This window comes from Arachis ipaensis, chromosome B9 (assembly GCF_059453495.1).
Source record: "Arachis ipaensis isolate K30076 ecotype BB chromosome B9, ASM5945349v1, whole genome shotgun sequence".
Classification (NCBI taxonomy): Eukaryota; Viridiplantae; Streptophyta; class Magnoliopsida; order Fabales; family Fabaceae; genus Arachis; species Arachis ipaensis.
Window position 1 is genome coordinate 1,062,913 of NC_142444.1, and position 17,936 is coordinate 1,080,848.

The 17,936-nt window shown below is 30.5% G+C and overlaps 2 protein-coding genes across 2 annotated transcripts; both read left to right on the top strand.

The window, feature by feature from the left end:
- Positions 1 to 9,255: 9,255 nt before the first annotated feature.
- LOC107618774 (NAD(P)-binding Rossmann-fold superfamily protein) lies at positions 9,256 to 13,252 on the top strand. Its single transcript, XM_016320923.3, has 14 exons — positions 9,256 to 9,612; positions 9,730 to 9,798; positions 9,934 to 10,047; positions 10,388 to 10,516; positions 10,726 to 10,794; positions 10,896 to 11,048; positions 11,135 to 11,171; positions 11,266 to 11,348; positions 11,587 to 11,661; positions 11,900 to 11,974; positions 12,151 to 12,237; positions 12,310 to 12,425; positions 12,544 to 12,590; positions 12,975 to 13,252. Exons 1-14 carry the CDS (start codon positions 9,523 to 9,525, stop codon positions 13,112 to 13,114), a joined length of 1,284 nt encoding a protein of 427 aa, XP_016176409.1. The 5' UTR covers positions 9,256 to 9,522; the 3' UTR covers positions 13,115 to 13,252.
- Positions 13,253 to 14,999: 1,747 nt separating this feature from the next.
- On the top strand, positions 15,000 to 17,424 carry LOC107618792 (protein DELETION OF SUV3 SUPPRESSOR 1(I)). Its single transcript, XM_016320949.3, has 3 exons — positions 15,000 to 15,135; positions 15,282 to 15,409; positions 16,926 to 17,424. The coding sequence occupies exons 2-3, from the start codon at positions 15,319 to 15,321 to the stop codon at positions 17,054 to 17,056; spliced, it is 222 nt and encodes a 73-aa protein (XP_016176435.1). The 5' UTR covers positions 15,000 to 15,135; positions 15,282 to 15,318; the 3' UTR covers positions 17,057 to 17,424.
- Positions 17,425 to 17,936: the final 512 nt, after the last annotated feature.

Sequence of the window (17,936 nt, forward strand, 5' to 3'; positions counted from 1 at the left end):
GGTCTCGATATTTTTTTTGGGACTAATTTGTCTCCGTGACAAAAAAAAACATTGAACTTTTTTTGGCAAGGGGCCTCGTTGTCCTTTCGAAATAATTGTTAGGAGTCGGATTGAATTTTTTTTTTGTCAAGGGCCTCGTTGTCTTTCGAAATAATTGTCAGGGACTATTTTGAATTTTTCTCTAATTTTTTTTAAATATCTATTATATAAATCACATATAAAAAGTATTAACTTATTTTTATTACAAGTAACTTTATTGAACACTTATTCTTTTTAATAATTCAAACTAATTTAGTGCTATATAAATCTTTTCAGTTTTCAATCACATATTCACATGTTAAAAATTGAAAGGTGCCCAACAACTAACCCATGCAAAATAGTAAATGAGACTTAGCTTTTATATGTGATTTACAATACAAGAAAAAACTATGACTACTTAAATCAGGGTGATATTATTAAATTATCATAAAAAATAAGTAAAAAAAAAAAAGAAAGTTTTGCCTTGTAAACATAATTTAGATGTACTTTTATGTTATTTTTTCTAATTATTTATCATGATAGCCGGGTGATAATGGCTCACCAACTCTTATCTTTTTTTTTGGTAATGACCAACTCTTATCCTTAGGAAGTGACCAAAAGAATGGTGATTGTGAATGTGGTTAGGTGAGACTTGAGAGTGAGAATGATAGGTGCATGTTAAGTGGGTATTATGGCCCATCCCTTTCTAATAAAATAGTAATATTCTACATATTTTTTATGGACAATTTTATTAAATAGAATTTTCAAAATAATAATATAATTATTTTTATTTTTAAATTGTGCATGTTTTAAAATATGTCACAAAATATTTGAATAAATTTATTTTTAACGTATTGATAATGTAAAAAAATTCATATGATTATTCAATTGTATTCATGTATTTAGATAATTTTTAAATAATAAACTTAAAAATTAATTATTATACTAATATATAATTAGTTGTTTGCATAAAAATATTTTATACAAGTAATACATAAAAATTAAATACTATTTTAATTATACTTTTTCTAATTTATTAATAAAGGAAAAAAAAAGATATCTCTTTTTATCTTTTTCGTTTATCTAAAAATTATAAATAATAAGACATTATTTAATGCTCAATATGATATTGGTTATTATGATAACTACGTGTGTACTTTAATTAAAAATGATCTAAAATTGAAGCCCAAAATATTAGTATATTATTCAGAGACTCTTATTTTCTTTATATGACTCCAATTGAGTTAAATACTTAAATCAAGTTAATTAAAAATGCACAAAAATTTTTTAGCATAACAAAAAATATATTTCAATAATGTTGGTTTCAACTTTCAACTTCCATGTGTCAATGACAAATTTTGACTATTATTCACTAGCCATGTGTGTTTAATTCATGTACTTTAGCTACTATATGCTTTATATGCTTAATGCCTTAATCAGTGTGTTTAATTCATGTACTTTAGCTACTATAAGCTTTATATGCTTAATCCCATAATCAATGTATTATTGAAGTGCATGTTGTAAAGTAATGTAATTAGGGGTACTTGTTGATTTGTTAGGTGAGCTTCAATAATATATATACACACACATATCATCCAAATCCATTCATTTAACTTGTAGATTCAATATTCCAAAAATATTTTAGGCTTAATTAATTTTTTTACTTCTATAAAATACTTGTTTTTTTTAGTTTTGGTCTTTATAATTTTTTTTCTTTTATTTTAGTCAAATAAAATTTATAATTTATCTATTTTAGTCCTTTCATTTTTTCCAGTTTGTTCTATTAAATACTGATTAACATATTAAAGTAATATGGCATATTTCAACTTATCATATTAATATTTAACATGTTATGTTAGTACTTGATAGAATAAATTAATAATATAAATTAAAATACACGTCCTTTAAATTTTAAAAGATTAAAACCAATTTTTTTATGTGGTCTGAAAAAATAAATATTTTTAGAAATTTAAAATTTATTTTTAAGTTAAATATTTTATATTATTTCTAAGTCAAAAAAGCGTGTTTTGTTTCTAATGTTAGATTATATTAATAAAACTATGAGTTGGTATAGGTTTATCCATAATAATAGTAGGCACTTTTAAAAAGAAATGTATGTGATTTTGTTCTTAAAATTAATGATATTATATTTTTTGTATATTTTTTTAAATTACTCTGTATCTTCAATATCTTATTTTCCATAAAATTTTCATTAAAAATAATTTAAAAATGATGTATAATTAAAAATATACGATATTATTAATTAAGAATCACTCTTCTCTAAATATGTTTAATTTCCTAACTTATTTGTGGACAATACATATATTAATTATAATCACAAATTATGTTATTTCAAATTAAATAACTTATATAATGGTGATCTCATTTATTGTTATAAATGCTAAATTGAATAAGTCATTATTACTTTTGATTTGGAATTAAATGAGAATAAAATCATATATTATCTTTTGTTATTTAGCTAATTATCTTTTGGATTTTAAATATATTATTTTTTGGACTTTAGATATTATTTTATTTGGGTTCAAGGGTTTAATGGGTGCCATACTTAAATATAAATAGTGTCTTTAGGGTTTCGGTCTCCAAGATACCAAAGCCGCCTTTGTTGTTCTTTCCCCGTCAGAAGAGTCACAATTCAGCCGACTAGGGATACAGAAGACTTTGGTTGAGGAAGATCGAAAGAACCACAAGATCCAAATCATTCCATTAATTTCTGATTTCTACGAGTAAAGGTACGCTTCCGCATTATGATATATTTTTTGGTGATTCAATGTAGATGATCTGGATTAATGAAATAATTTATTCTAATAAGTGGTATCAGAGTCATCCATAATTTAGTCATAAAAAATATCAATTTTTTTATTATTCTTTCGATCGACAGATATATATTTTACTGTATCCATTTTTTTTAATTTGATATAATAATTGATTTATTCTGAAACATTAGTATAGGGTATTATTATGATTGTTTCAGATTTAATTATAGGTGTCATTAATTTGGTGTAAAACTAATTAATAATTTCTTTTGGAATATAAAAATTATTGTGTATGTAACTTATGCGAATATTAATCGATCCAAAAGAAGATTTATATTTGACCAAGTTATGTATACACATTAATAATATGTGAGTGATAGAATTATAATGATTGGTTTTAATCTTAATTGATCATGAATTTTTTTGCACATAAATTTATTTCACAGTTATAACCATGTTTTTCTTTAAGGTTTGAAAAGACACTATTAAGATTTAATTCTTTGTGCGATTTAAGGATTTTTTTTTATTGTTACATAAGAAAACTAGTAACAATTTGGATTATTATACCCACCAATTTTATAAAATTTTAGTTTTGAAATAAATTGATTGAACATTATGCTGTCAAAGTACTCTCTTTTGTGAAAATTGATTTATTTAAAACATAAGAAGGAATCTGGTTATATATAATACATGCGAATATTGGTCAGTCTAAAGGAAGATCTATATTTGGCCGAATTATATACACATATTGATGGTAAATACATGTTTGAGTAACTAATTAAGAATAAAGTAATGTTTATTATTTATGCGGACAATAATCGGCCCAAAAGAAGTTTATTGTTTGGCCAAATAATAAGCATTGCACACTTTTGTTTATTTTCTATTAATTATGCGGTCAATGATCGGCCCAAAGAAAGGTTATTGTTTGACCAATTAATAGAAAATATATGCGGTAATAAATAGGTTGCAAAGTTTAAATTTCTATGTGTGTATTAAGTCGATCCAAAGAAAAGCTTAATGTGTGACAGGAATTTTGACAATATTTGATTACTGCAATGAGAGTATCACTTATAGTTAATTTTCTATCTAAAGATTGAAAATTAATGTTGTTCTAGATATCTCAATATGAATTTTTTTCTATTATTTAACTAATGTTTACTGCATGTTCTTTTTGTTCTAATCCATAAACTATGCCTTCAGCTACCAATGCTTCTGCACAAATTAGCAGTATTCCTATGCTGAATGCTTCAAACTTTAAAGTTTGGAAGGATACCGTGGAGATTGTCCTTGGTTGTATGGATCTAGATATAGCTCTTCGAGAGGAGAAACCCACTTCTACTCCGGAAAACCTCAATGAGGTTAAAATAGAGAAGTGGGAGAGATCCAAGCGAATGAGTATCATGATCATGAAATGCTCAATTCCTGAGGCGTTTCGGGGCTCAATTACTGAGGATAAAGATGCCAAACAGTTCCTAAAGGATGTTAAAAAATTCTTTACTAAGAATGAAAAAGCGGAGGCAAGTAGTCGTTTGAGCAAACTTGTCTCCATGAGGTATAAAGGTAAGGGAACATAAGGGAGTACATTATGGAAATGTCTCATCTTGCTTCAAAATTGAAAGCAGTAAAGTTAGAGTTGTCTGAAGATTTACTCGTGCATCTCATTTTGATTTCCCTTCCTGTAAACTTTGGGCAATTCAATGTGAGTTATAACACTCTGAAGGACACTTGGTCCTTAAATGAGCTTATATCTCACTGTGTGCAAGAAGAAGAGAAGCTACAGCAAGATAAGACTGAAAGTGCTCACATGGCTTCATCTTCTCAGTATATAAAAAAAAGTGTGATACTACTGCAGATGTGCGTTCTCAGCAGAAAAAGGCTAAGAAACAGGATCAGGTTTCAACCTGTTTCTTCTGTAAGAAGGTGGGACACATGAAGAAAGATTGTATCAAATATGCCACCTGACGTGAAAAGAAAGGTATAATACTTACTTTCGTTTGTTCTGAGACTAGTTTAAGTTATGCACCTGTTGATACTTGGTGGGTAGATTCTGCTGCTACTACTCATGTAAGCGTTACTATGCAGGGTTGCCTGTGGAGCCGACCGTTAAGTGATGCTGAAAGATACATCTATGTGGCAGACGACAATATAGTTGCAGTCGAAGCTATAGGAACTTTTAGATTATGTTCCACGAGTGGATTTTACTTGGATTTATTAGAGACATTTTATGTACCGTCATTTAGACGGGATTTGGTTTCTATTTTTCGTTTGGACAAATCAGGTTATGTTTGTTCGTTCGGAGACAATAAACTCAGTCTCTTCTATAATTCGAATAATATTTGCTCTGGTCATTTGGTGGATAATCTATATAGACTTGACTTAAATTCCTATAATAATGAAATACTGCAAACAGGTACAAAACAAAAACTAAATAAGAATTCGGCATCATTATGGCACAAACGCCTAGGTCACATCTCTAAACAAAGAATTCAGAGACTTGTGTCGGATGGAATTCTTGGACCCCTAAATTTGGCGGACTTTGAAGTCTGCATTGAGTGCATAAAGGGGAAAAGAACAAATGAAAGGAAAATGGGTGTCGATAGAGCTAAAGATATCTTAGAACTGATACATACCGATATATGTGGCTCATTTTCTACTGTCTCTTGGAATGGACAACGATACTTTATCACGTTCATAGATGACTACTCTCGTTACGGGTATCTATATTTAATTCATGAAAGGTCCCAAATCTTTGATGTTTTAAAGTCTTTCAAAACTGAAGTTGAACTTCAACTCGGAAAGAAAATTAAAGCTGTCGAGTCTGATCGTGGTGGTGAATATTACGGAAGATATGATGGTTCAGGTGAGCAACGTCCCGGGCCTTTTGTTCTTTTTCTAGAGGAGTGTGGTATTGTTCCGCAATACACCATGCCAGGCAAACCTAGCATGAATGGTGTTGCAGAACAAAGGAACCGAACTCTTAAGAATATGGTGAGAAGTATGATTAGTCATTCTTCCTTGTCTGAATCACTCTGAGGAGAAGTTTTAAAGACCGCAGTGTACATCCTTAATAGGGTGCCAAGCAAAGCAGTTAAACCTTATGCATCAGCATTAGGGAGCTTAATGTATGCTCAAGTCTACATACGTCCCGATATATCATTTTTAGTGGGAGTGTTGGGTAAATACTTGAGCAATTTGGGCATGAATCATTGGATAGTTGTTAAACGCGTAACGCGTTATCTAAGGATAATAAAGGATTACATGCTTACTTATCGGATATAAGAAAATTTGGAGATCATTGGGTACTCGGATACCGATTTCATGGCATATGGTTGCGAAATTTTATCACTGAGTTTCGTACAGTAGATGACATTGAAAGGTCATTAAAGATATTTTGTGACAATAAGTCAGCAGTACTATACTCCAATAATAATAAGAGCTTGACAAGATCGAAGCATACAGACATCAAGTTCTTAGTTGTCAAGGAAAAAGTTTAAGAAAAACAGATTTTCATAGGATATATAGGAACAGAGTATATGCTAGCAGACTCAATAACCAAGGAATTGATCCCTAAAGTCTTTCATGAGCACACTGCTCGGATGGGTGTCAATATTTGTGATGCCTTGGTTTAGTGGGAGTTTATTTTATGCTATATGTCCTATGACAGATATTGAGTTATTTTTCTGCAGAATTAAGTTGATGGTTTATTTCATGTTATGTGAAATGTTCATTTTGCAATATTTGTATTGTGTTTGATCTCAATAAAGTTTTAAAGTTGGACCAACTGAAAATAGACATGCATGAGATCACTTGGCATGTAATTTTTATATTACTCATCCAAATTTGATCTATGTCGTTAAGTATATTAGGATGGTGATTGTCGTGGTTTAATCACGACATTAATGTGATAAAAGTTGCGGTAGTTCCATATCTAATGTATGAGACGGACCAAATTGTTAAAGTAATGAGAGAAATAGCATTCAGATGCGCGCATAAAGTTTATAAGATGTGATTATGTCAATAAAGAATATATGTATAGTTCAAGTGGGAGATTGTTAGGAAATTATTTTAATTTCCTAACTTATTTGTGTACAATACATATATTAATTATAATCACAAATTATGCTATTTCAAATTAAATGACTTATATAATAGTGATCTCATTTATTGTTATAAATGCTAAATTGAATAAGTCATTATTACTTTTGATTTGGAATTGAATGAGAATAAAACCATATATTATCTTTTGGATTTTAGATATATTATCTTTTGGATTTTAAATACTATTTTATTTGGACTTAAGGGTTTAATGGGTGTCATGCTCAAATATAAATAGTGCCTTTAGGGTTTCGGTCTCCAAGATACCAAAGCTGCCTTTGTTGTTCTTTTCCCATCAAAAGAGTCACAATTCAGCCGTCTAAAAATACAGAAGGCTTTGGTTGAGAAAGATTGAAAGAATCACAAGATCTAAATCCTTCTATCAATTTCTAATTTCTACGAATAAAGGTACGCTTCTGCATTATGATATATTTTTTGGTGATTCAATATGCATGATCTAAATTAATAAAATAATTTATTCCAACAAAATATTGTATTTATTTTTTATTGAATAAAATATCATTATTGTCTTAAAAAAAATACTCTACCCTAAACAATGAAGCCATTTCAATTTCGTTGACTCAGACTTGAAGTTAAAGAAATAAAAGTTGAGAACCGACAAATGGGTAAATGGGTAATTTTCTAAATCATTCAATTGGAAGTTGCAACAAGCTAGTCTTAGCCACTACGACAGCATCTAGATGTATATGGGTTTTAGCCACCGATAAGTTAGTTTGAAAGTAGAGTAAAACTCATTTTCAATTAATTGGCACAAATATGCTCAAAATTAACTATATTAGATTTGATTAAGTCAAACAAGGTGTTAGTTTCAACGCTAATTACAGCTTTAATAAATGTGGAATAGCACTTTAACCCTTTTTTGCTGGCAATATAAATTGAATTGGATGGAACGATGAGCTCATTTCAACGCACAAAGAGATTAAAGTGATTTCAGTTGTGTATACTTTTCAAATATTATGATGCGTTTGTATTTTTTTTTTCAGATTTTGTATAAATTGTATAAAATATATTTTTTTAAAAATATATATATTTTTTGAAATGATCAATAAAATAATTACATTAGAATTAATGTCTAACCTTTTCAATTATATAAAAACATCAAGTTGTAAAATAAAAATTTTCTTAAGTGAAAAATCAGACTACCCTAATTTACTATTTGAAACTAATCTCACAAGGATTATTTTGTTACTTTTGATTTTTTTTTTGTCAGAGCGAGAGTTAGGGATTTTGTAACATCATAGGTTTGTTATTTTTTAATTAAAATGTCGCATGTATTTTTGGATTAGTAAATTGTGAAGTTAGTTTTTTCTCTCTCTTTCGTAGGCCTGCCTTATTATTTTTATTTGGTAAATATAGGCCTGCGTTTGTTTTATTACAAAAATAGCAAAAAAAAGAACAAAGGAAGCATGGCCCAAGAAAAAAAAATAGTAGAAGTGAACCATTCGGCTCTCCAAAGAGTCCAAAAAAATTTGTCAATTGCATATAATTTTGTAAAAAATTATAATACTTAATATATGATTTTATAAAAAGATAATAATAAATAAATAATCAAATTTATCTCTAAAAAATCACATATCCTTTAAATTGTTTTTCAAATTATTTTAATTAAATTAGCACTTTAAAAATTTTATATTAGTTATATTAAGTGCAAAAATTTGTCTTTATCTATTTTATTACCATCTTTACACACACCTAAATCTCTTAATTAATTTTTAACATAATAATTTTCTATAAAAGACCTACGAATTTATCGTTTTCTTCAAAACCTTTTGTAATCTTTTCACTAAAAAATTTTCTCGCAATCTTTTACTTAAATAAATAATATTTTTGTTTTTCTTAAGTTATAATCCCAAAAATTTTGATCAACTAATAACAAAAAGGGATGCTCCCATAAAGACGCAAAGAACGTCTTTTTTTGAAGATATTTTTTAATAATTAAAATTTAACACATATAATCACTTAAATTGTGTTATTTTTGTTAAAATTAAGTCAGACAAATTAATTTGACCGAAAAATAGTGAATCAAATTTTGAATTTGTCTAAATTAATATTATTTTTTATAAAAAATAACTATAATACTCCTATTTTATATAAAATGACTAAAATGTTCTTATAATATATATTAATTTTAAAAATTATAAATTTTAACTTTTTTTTATAGGATTAGAATTTAAAATTTTCAAAATATATATATATGATAGAAATATTTTAGTTGTATTGTATAATAAGAATATTATAGTAATTTTTTATAAAAAATATTAATTTTTTTAATAAACTAATTTATTCAATCTAATTTTAATAAAAATAATACAATTTTATTGATTATATATGTTAAATTTTAATTTTTAAAAAATATTAAAAAAAAAAGATATTTTTGATATCTTTATCTAAGTGCTCCTATAACAACCCATAACAAAAACGGTGAGCGTGGTCGCGTTGAGTCATTGGTCTTGCGAGTTACACCAACACTGCAGTTAACGGAGCTGCGGCACTGAGCGGTGCGTGGGGGTTCAGCTCAAGATATTTCAATTCTGCGTTTGGGATTCACATTTCAATCTCAATTTGAATTCAGATCCGAAATCCAGAAACAAGAAGAAGACGACAACGAGAAACAATGGAGGTGGAGCTGAAACAGTTGATGGCCGATCTTCAATCTCTCAACCAATCCCTTCCAGATCCATCTCTCCATGCTTCCCTCCTTAAAGTATTATATAATCCCCAATCTCTGCGGCATTTTTTCTTCTTTCAATTATTCAATATTATTTTTGCCCTGCATTCTAATTAGCTTGGTTTTCATGTTTGTTTTTTTCCGTTTTCGAAGATTCAATCGCGTGTTGAGCATCTTGCAACCCTTGCCAAGTCTGAACCTGTTCGGCGCTCCAAAGTTAAGGTAATTTCTCTGTGGTATCTCAGCAGATATTGCTTAAATAAATTAAATTTATCATCTCATATAATTTAATTACTTAGTTAGTTAATTAGCTAGAAAACCATAATAGCATTTAAAAGTTTGTGTTGTTGGTTGCAGGATATGAGTGCTGAGGTTGTAGACAGCAATCCGTACAGTAGGCTTATGGCACTTCAGAGAATGGGTATTGTGGAGAACTATGAGAGGATACGGGAATTCTCCGTTGCCATTGTTGTCTGTATCAATCTCCTCTTTCACTGTACTTTATTTGCACTTGTATACCCCTTATTGAGCATGGTGTATCTAATATAGAATAGTCTAATATTTTGCATTATTAAAGTTGAAAATACATGATTTTTGAACATCAACAGGAAGAAACATTACTTTCCCATGATACACTAAATTAGTAGGATAATTTGCAAAGAGTTTCTATGGACAATTATATTTTGAAAGATAGGACAGAGATGTGAATCTGACTCTTCTGTAAAAGTCCCCTATCTTATTCTTTGGGTGTGTTTTCCTACTACGTTTAGCTTATGAATTCATATTGTTTTTCGTTATTATACAATCACAGGGAATAGGTGGGGTAGGAAGTGTTGCTGCTGAGATGCTAACTAGATGCGGTATAGGTCGACTATTGCTGTATGATTATGACAAAGTAGAGCTTGCAAACATGAATAGGCTATTCTTTCGTCCAGATCAGGTGAGTATATAAGACCTCATTTTCTTGTGTTACAGAATTGTGTATTTGATCTGTGTTTTAATTTCTAGGAGCAAACCATAAATTTTGATGATTGCAATAACTGCCAGAGTGCCAGATATATGTACATGCAAAATTTATGTAGTTTACATATAAAGGCTTCTGGTAGTTTACATAACCCATACATTAACTAATCCGTTCTGGCTTTCCAGGTTGGTATGACAAAGACAGATGCAGCCGTACAAACTCTTTCAGATATTAACCCTGATGTTCTGCTTGAGGTAAGTATTTTGTACTGTTTATAGCCTTTCTTGGTTCACTCCATGTTTCAATGTTGCTAAGACAAGTTGCTTGCTGACAGTTTATTTTCCTTGTCATTTAGAGCTATACATTGAATATCACAACAGTGGAGGGCTTTGAAACCTTCATGTCATCTTTGAAAAATAAGTCATTCTGCGCTTCCAAACAAGACAGTGGTGTGGATCTTGTGTTAAGTTGTGTAGATAATTATGAAGCAAGAATGGCTGTAAACCAGGTATTATAATCTTAGATGATTAAATCTGTCCTTTATTTTTGGGTGGGCGAATTGTCATGTCTAACAGATTTCTACTTGAATTGCAGGCTTGTAATGAATTGAGCCAGACCTGGTTGGAGTCAGGTATGCAATTCTTATCTTCAAAGTTTGCTTGTATAGGTGTATGATCATTACACTTTTCATGTGGAAACTCAATTGAAGTATAAAAATTGAACAGGTGTTTCTGAGGATGCTGTCTCTGGTCATATTCAGCTACTTATTCCTGGTGAAACTGCATGTTTTGCATGTGCACCTCCTTTGGTATGTCTATTCTTTATTTCACCTTGACAGGGTCAAGTTTAATTAACCTCATAATATGCAAAGTTTCAGGAGCTCAAACATTTTTAGTCTATTATACCACAATGTTTTCTTAAATTATCATGGACTATGCAACTAAATTGTTATCATATACAACTACATGTGGCTTACTTCAAATGTGAAACTTTTATGCAGTATGTACCAAAAATATGAAAGCATACATTTATGTTTTTCCTCTTAGGTTGTTGCATCTGGAGTAGATGAACGTACACTCAAGCGTGAAGGGGTTTGTGCTGCATCTTTACCAACAACTATGGTATAATATAATCCTCCAGCCCTCATGTTTGCTTTTATTGTGTATAGTTAAACATCAACAAGTTTTTATGGAAATCCATCTTATTATAATTGAATCTGGTGCCTTTATCGTGCGTGAAAAGACTGAACTGTTCTAAGTAAACACTTATATGGCATTTTCTACTAACCTTAGAGTATTGTTTAAAACATGTTTTTCACTTTATTTGTTTGGCATTCTAAATTTTGTTTTCATTTTCCAGGGGGTTGTTGCCGGGCTTCTAGTGCAAAACACACTCAAATTCTTGTTAGGTTTTGGTCAAGTCTCTCCATATTTGGTAAGTATCACACCTACAACAATGTTCCCTCTATTCTCCTCCTCGTTGAGTTGTCTTATAGAGCTGATTATTCCTTTTTTTTTTCTTCTTAACGTATAGAGGGGTAAAAAACTTTATAGTCTTCAAAAAGAAATTTGGTTATTTTGACATCCCCATTATTGTTTTCTTATATATAGGGATATAATTCTCTTAAGGACTTTTTCCCTACCATGCAAATGAAGCCGAATCCTCAATGTTCAAATTTTGCATGCTTAGAAAGACAGGTAAGATGTTTTTAGTCAGGCCATTGTTGCAAATATTATAGTCGAATTATTGAACTATAAATGTTAATGCAGAAAGAGTACATTCTTGCAAAGCCCGCAAGAGATGCTGCAGCAAAAGCAAAGCTAGAAGCTGAAGCACCGTTCACCGAGGAGGGTCCGCTTCACATTGACAATGAATGGAATATAAGGTGCTTAATACTCTTTTTATGTTCCTCTTCTTCACATTATTATGTGTTAATCTGATTCCTTCTTGAAAAATGTTAGCGTTATCATGTAGTGATCATATTCTTGTGGTTGAATTTTCAGTGTTGTTGATGATTGTGAACCAGATGTTTCTAGTGCCAAAAATTCAGGTATTACTTGATACTTTTCTAAAGTTTATATTCATGTGCTGAATGAAGATTGAAGTAAAGATAAAACTGTGCAACCGTTTTTTTAGTTTGTGGTACTGGCTTTATAGATGTTGATGTTGGTTTCCTTATTAAATCAGCTACATGAGAAATCTTTTCAATCTCATGGCTAGAGGAGTTTTACTTTCGTCTTATCATCTATATCCTTCATAAAAACGCTTTCTCGCAATATGTTTCATCTTGCAAAAGTAAATTTTCAAGGTTATATACATCTTTTTAGTCGATGTGTCTCTCTATTCACCATGGTTTCAACATTTGTTTTAATTCCACTATTCAATTCCAATTATTATCAAATCTGGTAACAACTTCCCTCAATATATGCTGTAGATATATTGCCTGAAGGTCTCACTCATGAACTTCCTGTCGCGGATGATTTTCGGAACATAGTGACTTCTGAAGCTCCAACCACTGACAACGAGGACCTTGAGGAACTCCGAAGGCAGCTTGAAGCTATTAATTCTAAGTAGTCAGTGTTTTCATAGGGACTTATTTTAAAGAAGGAAAAGATTTTGTTTATTTTTTCCTTACAGAAACAGAAAGCAGAAACCCCTTTGAGGGGGTATAATTGTTCAGGCAAGCAGTTTCAAGATAAAATTTGGTGTTCATCCTTTTTGTTCTTTGAAATTTATATGTTGGTATCATGTGGGAATGGGATGCTGTTTCAATAATAGGTCTTAATCTATGAAGCACGGACACTTCGCTGAGTTATTGTGTCTCCGTGTCGGACACATTTTGGACACGATACTCATCGACACTCGTCCGACACGCGCGTGTCTGTTGTGTCCAACCGTGTCTTAATAAAAAATAAAAAATTCTTCTCCGAACACGTCTGGACACACCTAAATATCATAACGTGTCCGCGTGTTCAGTCTTATTCTTAACATATATTCTTAAAATAAATTTAGATATAGTATATATTATTATTTATTAAAACAAAAAATATTTTAAATACTTGATATAATTAAAATAAGACATTAAAAATAATAAAAAATTTTAATTTATATTTTAATATCAATAAAATATCAAAATATCATTATAATTTATTTAAAAAGATATTTTATATTTTATATATATGCGTGTTCTTGTATCATGTAAGATTTTAAAATTTGTGTGTTGGTGTGTCCCATATCGTATTGTGTCTTGTGTCAGTGTTCATGCATCATAGGTCTTAATAGCTTTTGAGAAGTGAGTGAGTGATAGTCGACATAAATCAAAGATCATTGTAACAAGGAGCATATGATGATTTGTCTCGGGAGAATAACTTAGAAATTCACACCTAATTTCACTTTGTTTATTTAAATAGTGAATAAGAAATCGGTTTCTTTGTAAACAAACAATGTCAAACATAGACACCAAAAAAATTCATAGACACCAAAAAAACAATGTCAACATATACTATACAATATTAACGAATGTGGTGGACACCTAAAAACAAAATTAATAAATGTGAATATGACGAAATTATGTTTCACAATTAAAATGATTTTTCTAGTTTAAAAGATATAGGATCGAAGTTATAATTAATATAATCAAATTTCATTTACATTTTTAATTAAATTTTATAAATAATATAATTAAATTAGTTTTATATTTAATAACTATTTTGACATTTGTATTTTATCAACAATTAGCCCAGGTCTTTTTGTTTATTATTATTATTATTTTTTACCAAATATATGAAACTCGAATCCGCAACCTCTTAATTGAATATGTGGAGACTATGCCATTTGAGCTATTACTTATTGGCTTTTTGTTTATTATTTTGTTGATTAAAAATAATATAAATGTATAATGTATAATTAAATAATAATTATCATATTTTTATTCAAATATTAGGAGTGATAGTAGTTTTGAAATATCTGTGTGTGTTTCTAAAACATCTTTCTTAAAAATCAACATGCTAACACAAAATAATTTTTAGTTTAGCAAGCTCAAAAGTCAAAATAGTGAAATACTTATTTGATACAGTATTTTCAAAATATTTAATTACTCTGTTGATTCTTATAGTTTCGTGAAATTTTCAATTAGGTCCCTATACTTTTTTTTTAATTGGGTCCTGCACTAATTTTTTTTTTAATTAAGTATTTCTTAGTAGTAATTGACTTAATTTTATAGGAACCCAACTAAAAAAAAATTGGCATAGGGACCTAAATAAAAGGAAAAAAAATATAGGAACCCAATTAAAAAAAATTTGGTGTAAGGACTCAATTAAAAAGAAAAAAAAAGTATAAAGACCTAATTAAAAATTTCGCAAAACTATACAGACCAATAGAGTAATTAAGCTTTTTTTAAACTAAAGATAAAAAAAATTACCCATTAACCTAAGTTCATCTAGATACTTTCTCCAACGAGCAAAGCTACCCTTCAAATAAGCAATTCCAAAACTAATTCCTCACAAGAACAAGTGTTCCAGCAAACCCTAATTCCTCACACAAAACATACTCAAATCCCTCTCTTTCTCACTTCCTGGTTCCTCTTTACGACTCAAGTGAGTGTTCCAACAAACCTTAATTCCTCACTTCTAATCGCAAATTCTTTTTATTTAAAACCTTATTACTATTAATTGAGCTTTCGGTCCTTTTTTTTTTATTAAAAAATTGTTTTTCCCTTTTTGTGTTCATCAAACAATTGCAGTTTCGGCTTCGAATTGAGCGCACGTTGAGATTTTACCATGGCGACGGAAACAAAGGCAGCCACGGAGGACGTCAAGATCGATCTCTTCGAAGACGATGACGAATTCGAAGAGTTTGAAATCAATGAAGGTTAGTGAAATCCATATTCCTCATTCTTTCGATCTGTTTGTTTCTCTTTTCAATTTTAGCCAATGATTGTGTTTTAGTGTTTCCTTTTTATCAAATTCGTTGAAGCATTATTTTGAATTTATGGTTGTGGCTTGAGGATTTTGTTATTATGATAATAATCCATAATTGTGGAGAGGCTTTCTTTAATCCAATAAGCGTTAAACCATGACAGTGGAATGATTCTTAGTATATTGCTGCAAATCCATGCGAGGTTTTGCCTAGTGTTTGAGAAACAGGGCACGACCGCACAAGTTAGAGTAATAGAGAGAGTTGAAGGTATGAAAAGAATTAAAATGAGATTTAGTGATATGACTCTTGGTCCTTCTAAGAGAGGTGTAGGGTTAGTTATGAACAGCTTTGAGGTGTTGCTACCCCTTGACCCTCGTGTGAAGTGGAACTAATCATGCCTTTACGTCTATCGTGGGCTATTCGAAAGCAAGAAGACAGGATGCTTCCGACGAAATGTTCTTGATAAGTCTACTAATAAAAACAAAGGTTTATTCTAATAACTGAGGCTTGGCTGGGTTTTATCCTGGTGTCCAAGCATGCCAGGGCATGTTTGGAGATTTAAAGAGGTTTTTGATAATTTGGTCAAGATACTATTAGATGCAATGGTCTGTTAGTTGGTGTGTGTTCAATGAGGTTTTTTGCGTCTTGATCAAAACACTGCTGTACAGAGGATGGGCATGTGTGTCGGATGAATATCATTGAGGTTTGCCGTTAGCAATGTGCCCGTCATGTAGAAACGACAACTCAATGTAGTGTGTGCTTCTTAGATAATTCTGTGACTTTATGAGTAATATAAAGTAATACAACCTTTTAGAATAATAAAATTCAAACAATGCAGATTGGTAAAGGTGATTTGACACTTATTTTAAGGTTAGAGTGTTATGAATAAAAGAATCTAGGTTTGGGATAATGATACCCTCATAGTGCATTGACCTAGTTTGAACTAGATTATTCGATGTATAGAGTCTGTATACTGCGGCCTAGACCAAAAATAAATGGAAGTAACCAAGTAATAACTAATCAGATGCCTTGGCAAACTAATCTAGCTAAATTCTACTAAGCTAACTGACCATGACTATATTCAAAGGTTAGTGTGCCTAGACTAGCCGTTTTGTAATAACTAACCAGCTACCTTGGGAAACTAATCTGGCTAAAATCTGCTAAACTAACCGACCTTGACTGTACTCAAAGGTTTGTGTGTATAAACTCACCATTTTGCTGTAATTACAATGCCAAATACTTTGTTCCTCATTCATCGTCTTTCTCGTTATTCTTAAAAATATCAGTATTCATTTAATAACTTTGCTACTTCTCGTTCATCCGGTAATAATGATATTTCAAAGGTCTTTGGTAGTTACGTCTGCTTTTACCACTTATTGGTTTGGGGACTTGGAGCTTCAGCAATTCTGCTCCATATGCTCATATTCTAATGCTTATATTTCACTTTTGTCTTTTATACTACTTACAGAGTGGGATGCTATAGAGGAAGGCAAGGAAGTGACCCAACAGTGGGAGGATGATTGGGATGATGATGATGTCAGTGATGATTTCTCTCTTCAGCTGAGGAGAGAGCTGGAGAGCAATACTGAAAAGAATTAAACATTCTGCTTGCTACGATCGGTTGATAAAAGTGTCATGAGTTAGGTACTTGAGTCTGTTGGTGTTTCCTTTTGTGGAAAAGAAATGAAAGCTATATGCCTTTTCATTTAGTAGATGTAAGACAGTAAGGCAGAACATAAGGACTTAAGTTGTTATTTCTGAAGAACATCTAGATAGAAGTATTGCTTGTACTTTAATTGTATTTTATCTCATAAGTTTTAAACTGGGTCACAATCCCTTGGTGTGCTTTCCCATTAATAACTGGTGAAAGTGGAGTCTGCAGAAACTGGCTTGTGGGTATCTGAATTCAACAACCCTAGGAATTTGAATGCCAATGTCCCAAGTTAGTTTTACTAAGAAGTCAAAAAGTGACTACATACTCGTATGCTTTGGAAGAACTTTCTACATCGGAATTCGGAAACACTTGAGTTAGAATTTGGATCCTCTAAATTTATGATCTCTCACTATTTATTTCATAGGTGGTGGGATCAAGAAAAAGTATGAGAGAAAATCTATCTAAGGATGAAAGATTACATTTTACTCTTTAAAGTAAAATTTAAAATTTAGAGGATATAAATCTCTCGAGTTATGGTCTTGTGGATCATGATAGTTTTGAGTTCTTCACCATTAAAGCTAAAGCGAAAAAAAAAGAATAAGATAGAAGAATTCTTCTATATTATTATATTATTACGTTTTGAGTTTACATTTTATCATGTTGAACTTGGATCATATAAGTAGAAACCTATGTTCTCAATGTAAAATTCGGTTGCTAGTTTTGATTTCGTTCAAGTTGATATGGTGGGGTGAGACACCGTTCAAAATTGATGGAATACCAATGAAAGCCACAACTAATGAAAGGTAGAGCAACTAAGCCAAGATA

What these genes read in the sequence shown, in the direction of transcription:
- LOC107618792 (XM_016320949.3), top strand. Translation starts at nt 15,319, where the DNA reads ATGGCGACGGAAACAAAGGCAGCCACGGAGGACGTCAAGATCGATCTC. An exon ending in AGAGTTTGAAATCAATGAAG is followed by an intron (nt 15,410 to 16,925) that starts GTTAGTGAAATC and finishes TACTACTTACAG; the next exon opens with AGTGGGATGCTATAGAGGAA.
- LOC107618774 (XM_016320923.3), top strand. Translation starts at nt 9,523, where the DNA reads ATGGAGGTGGAGCTGAAACAGTTGATGGCCGATCTTCAATCTCTCAAC. An exon ending in TTGCATGCTTAGAAAGACAG is followed by an intron (nt 12,238 to 12,309) that starts GTAAGATGTTTT and finishes ATGTTAATGCAG; the next exon opens with AAAGAGTACATTCTTGCAAA. An exon ending in TTCTAGTGCCAAAAATTCAG is followed by an intron (nt 12,591 to 12,974) that starts GTATTACTTGAT and finishes TATATGCTGTAG; the next exon opens with ATATATTGCCTGAAGGTCTC.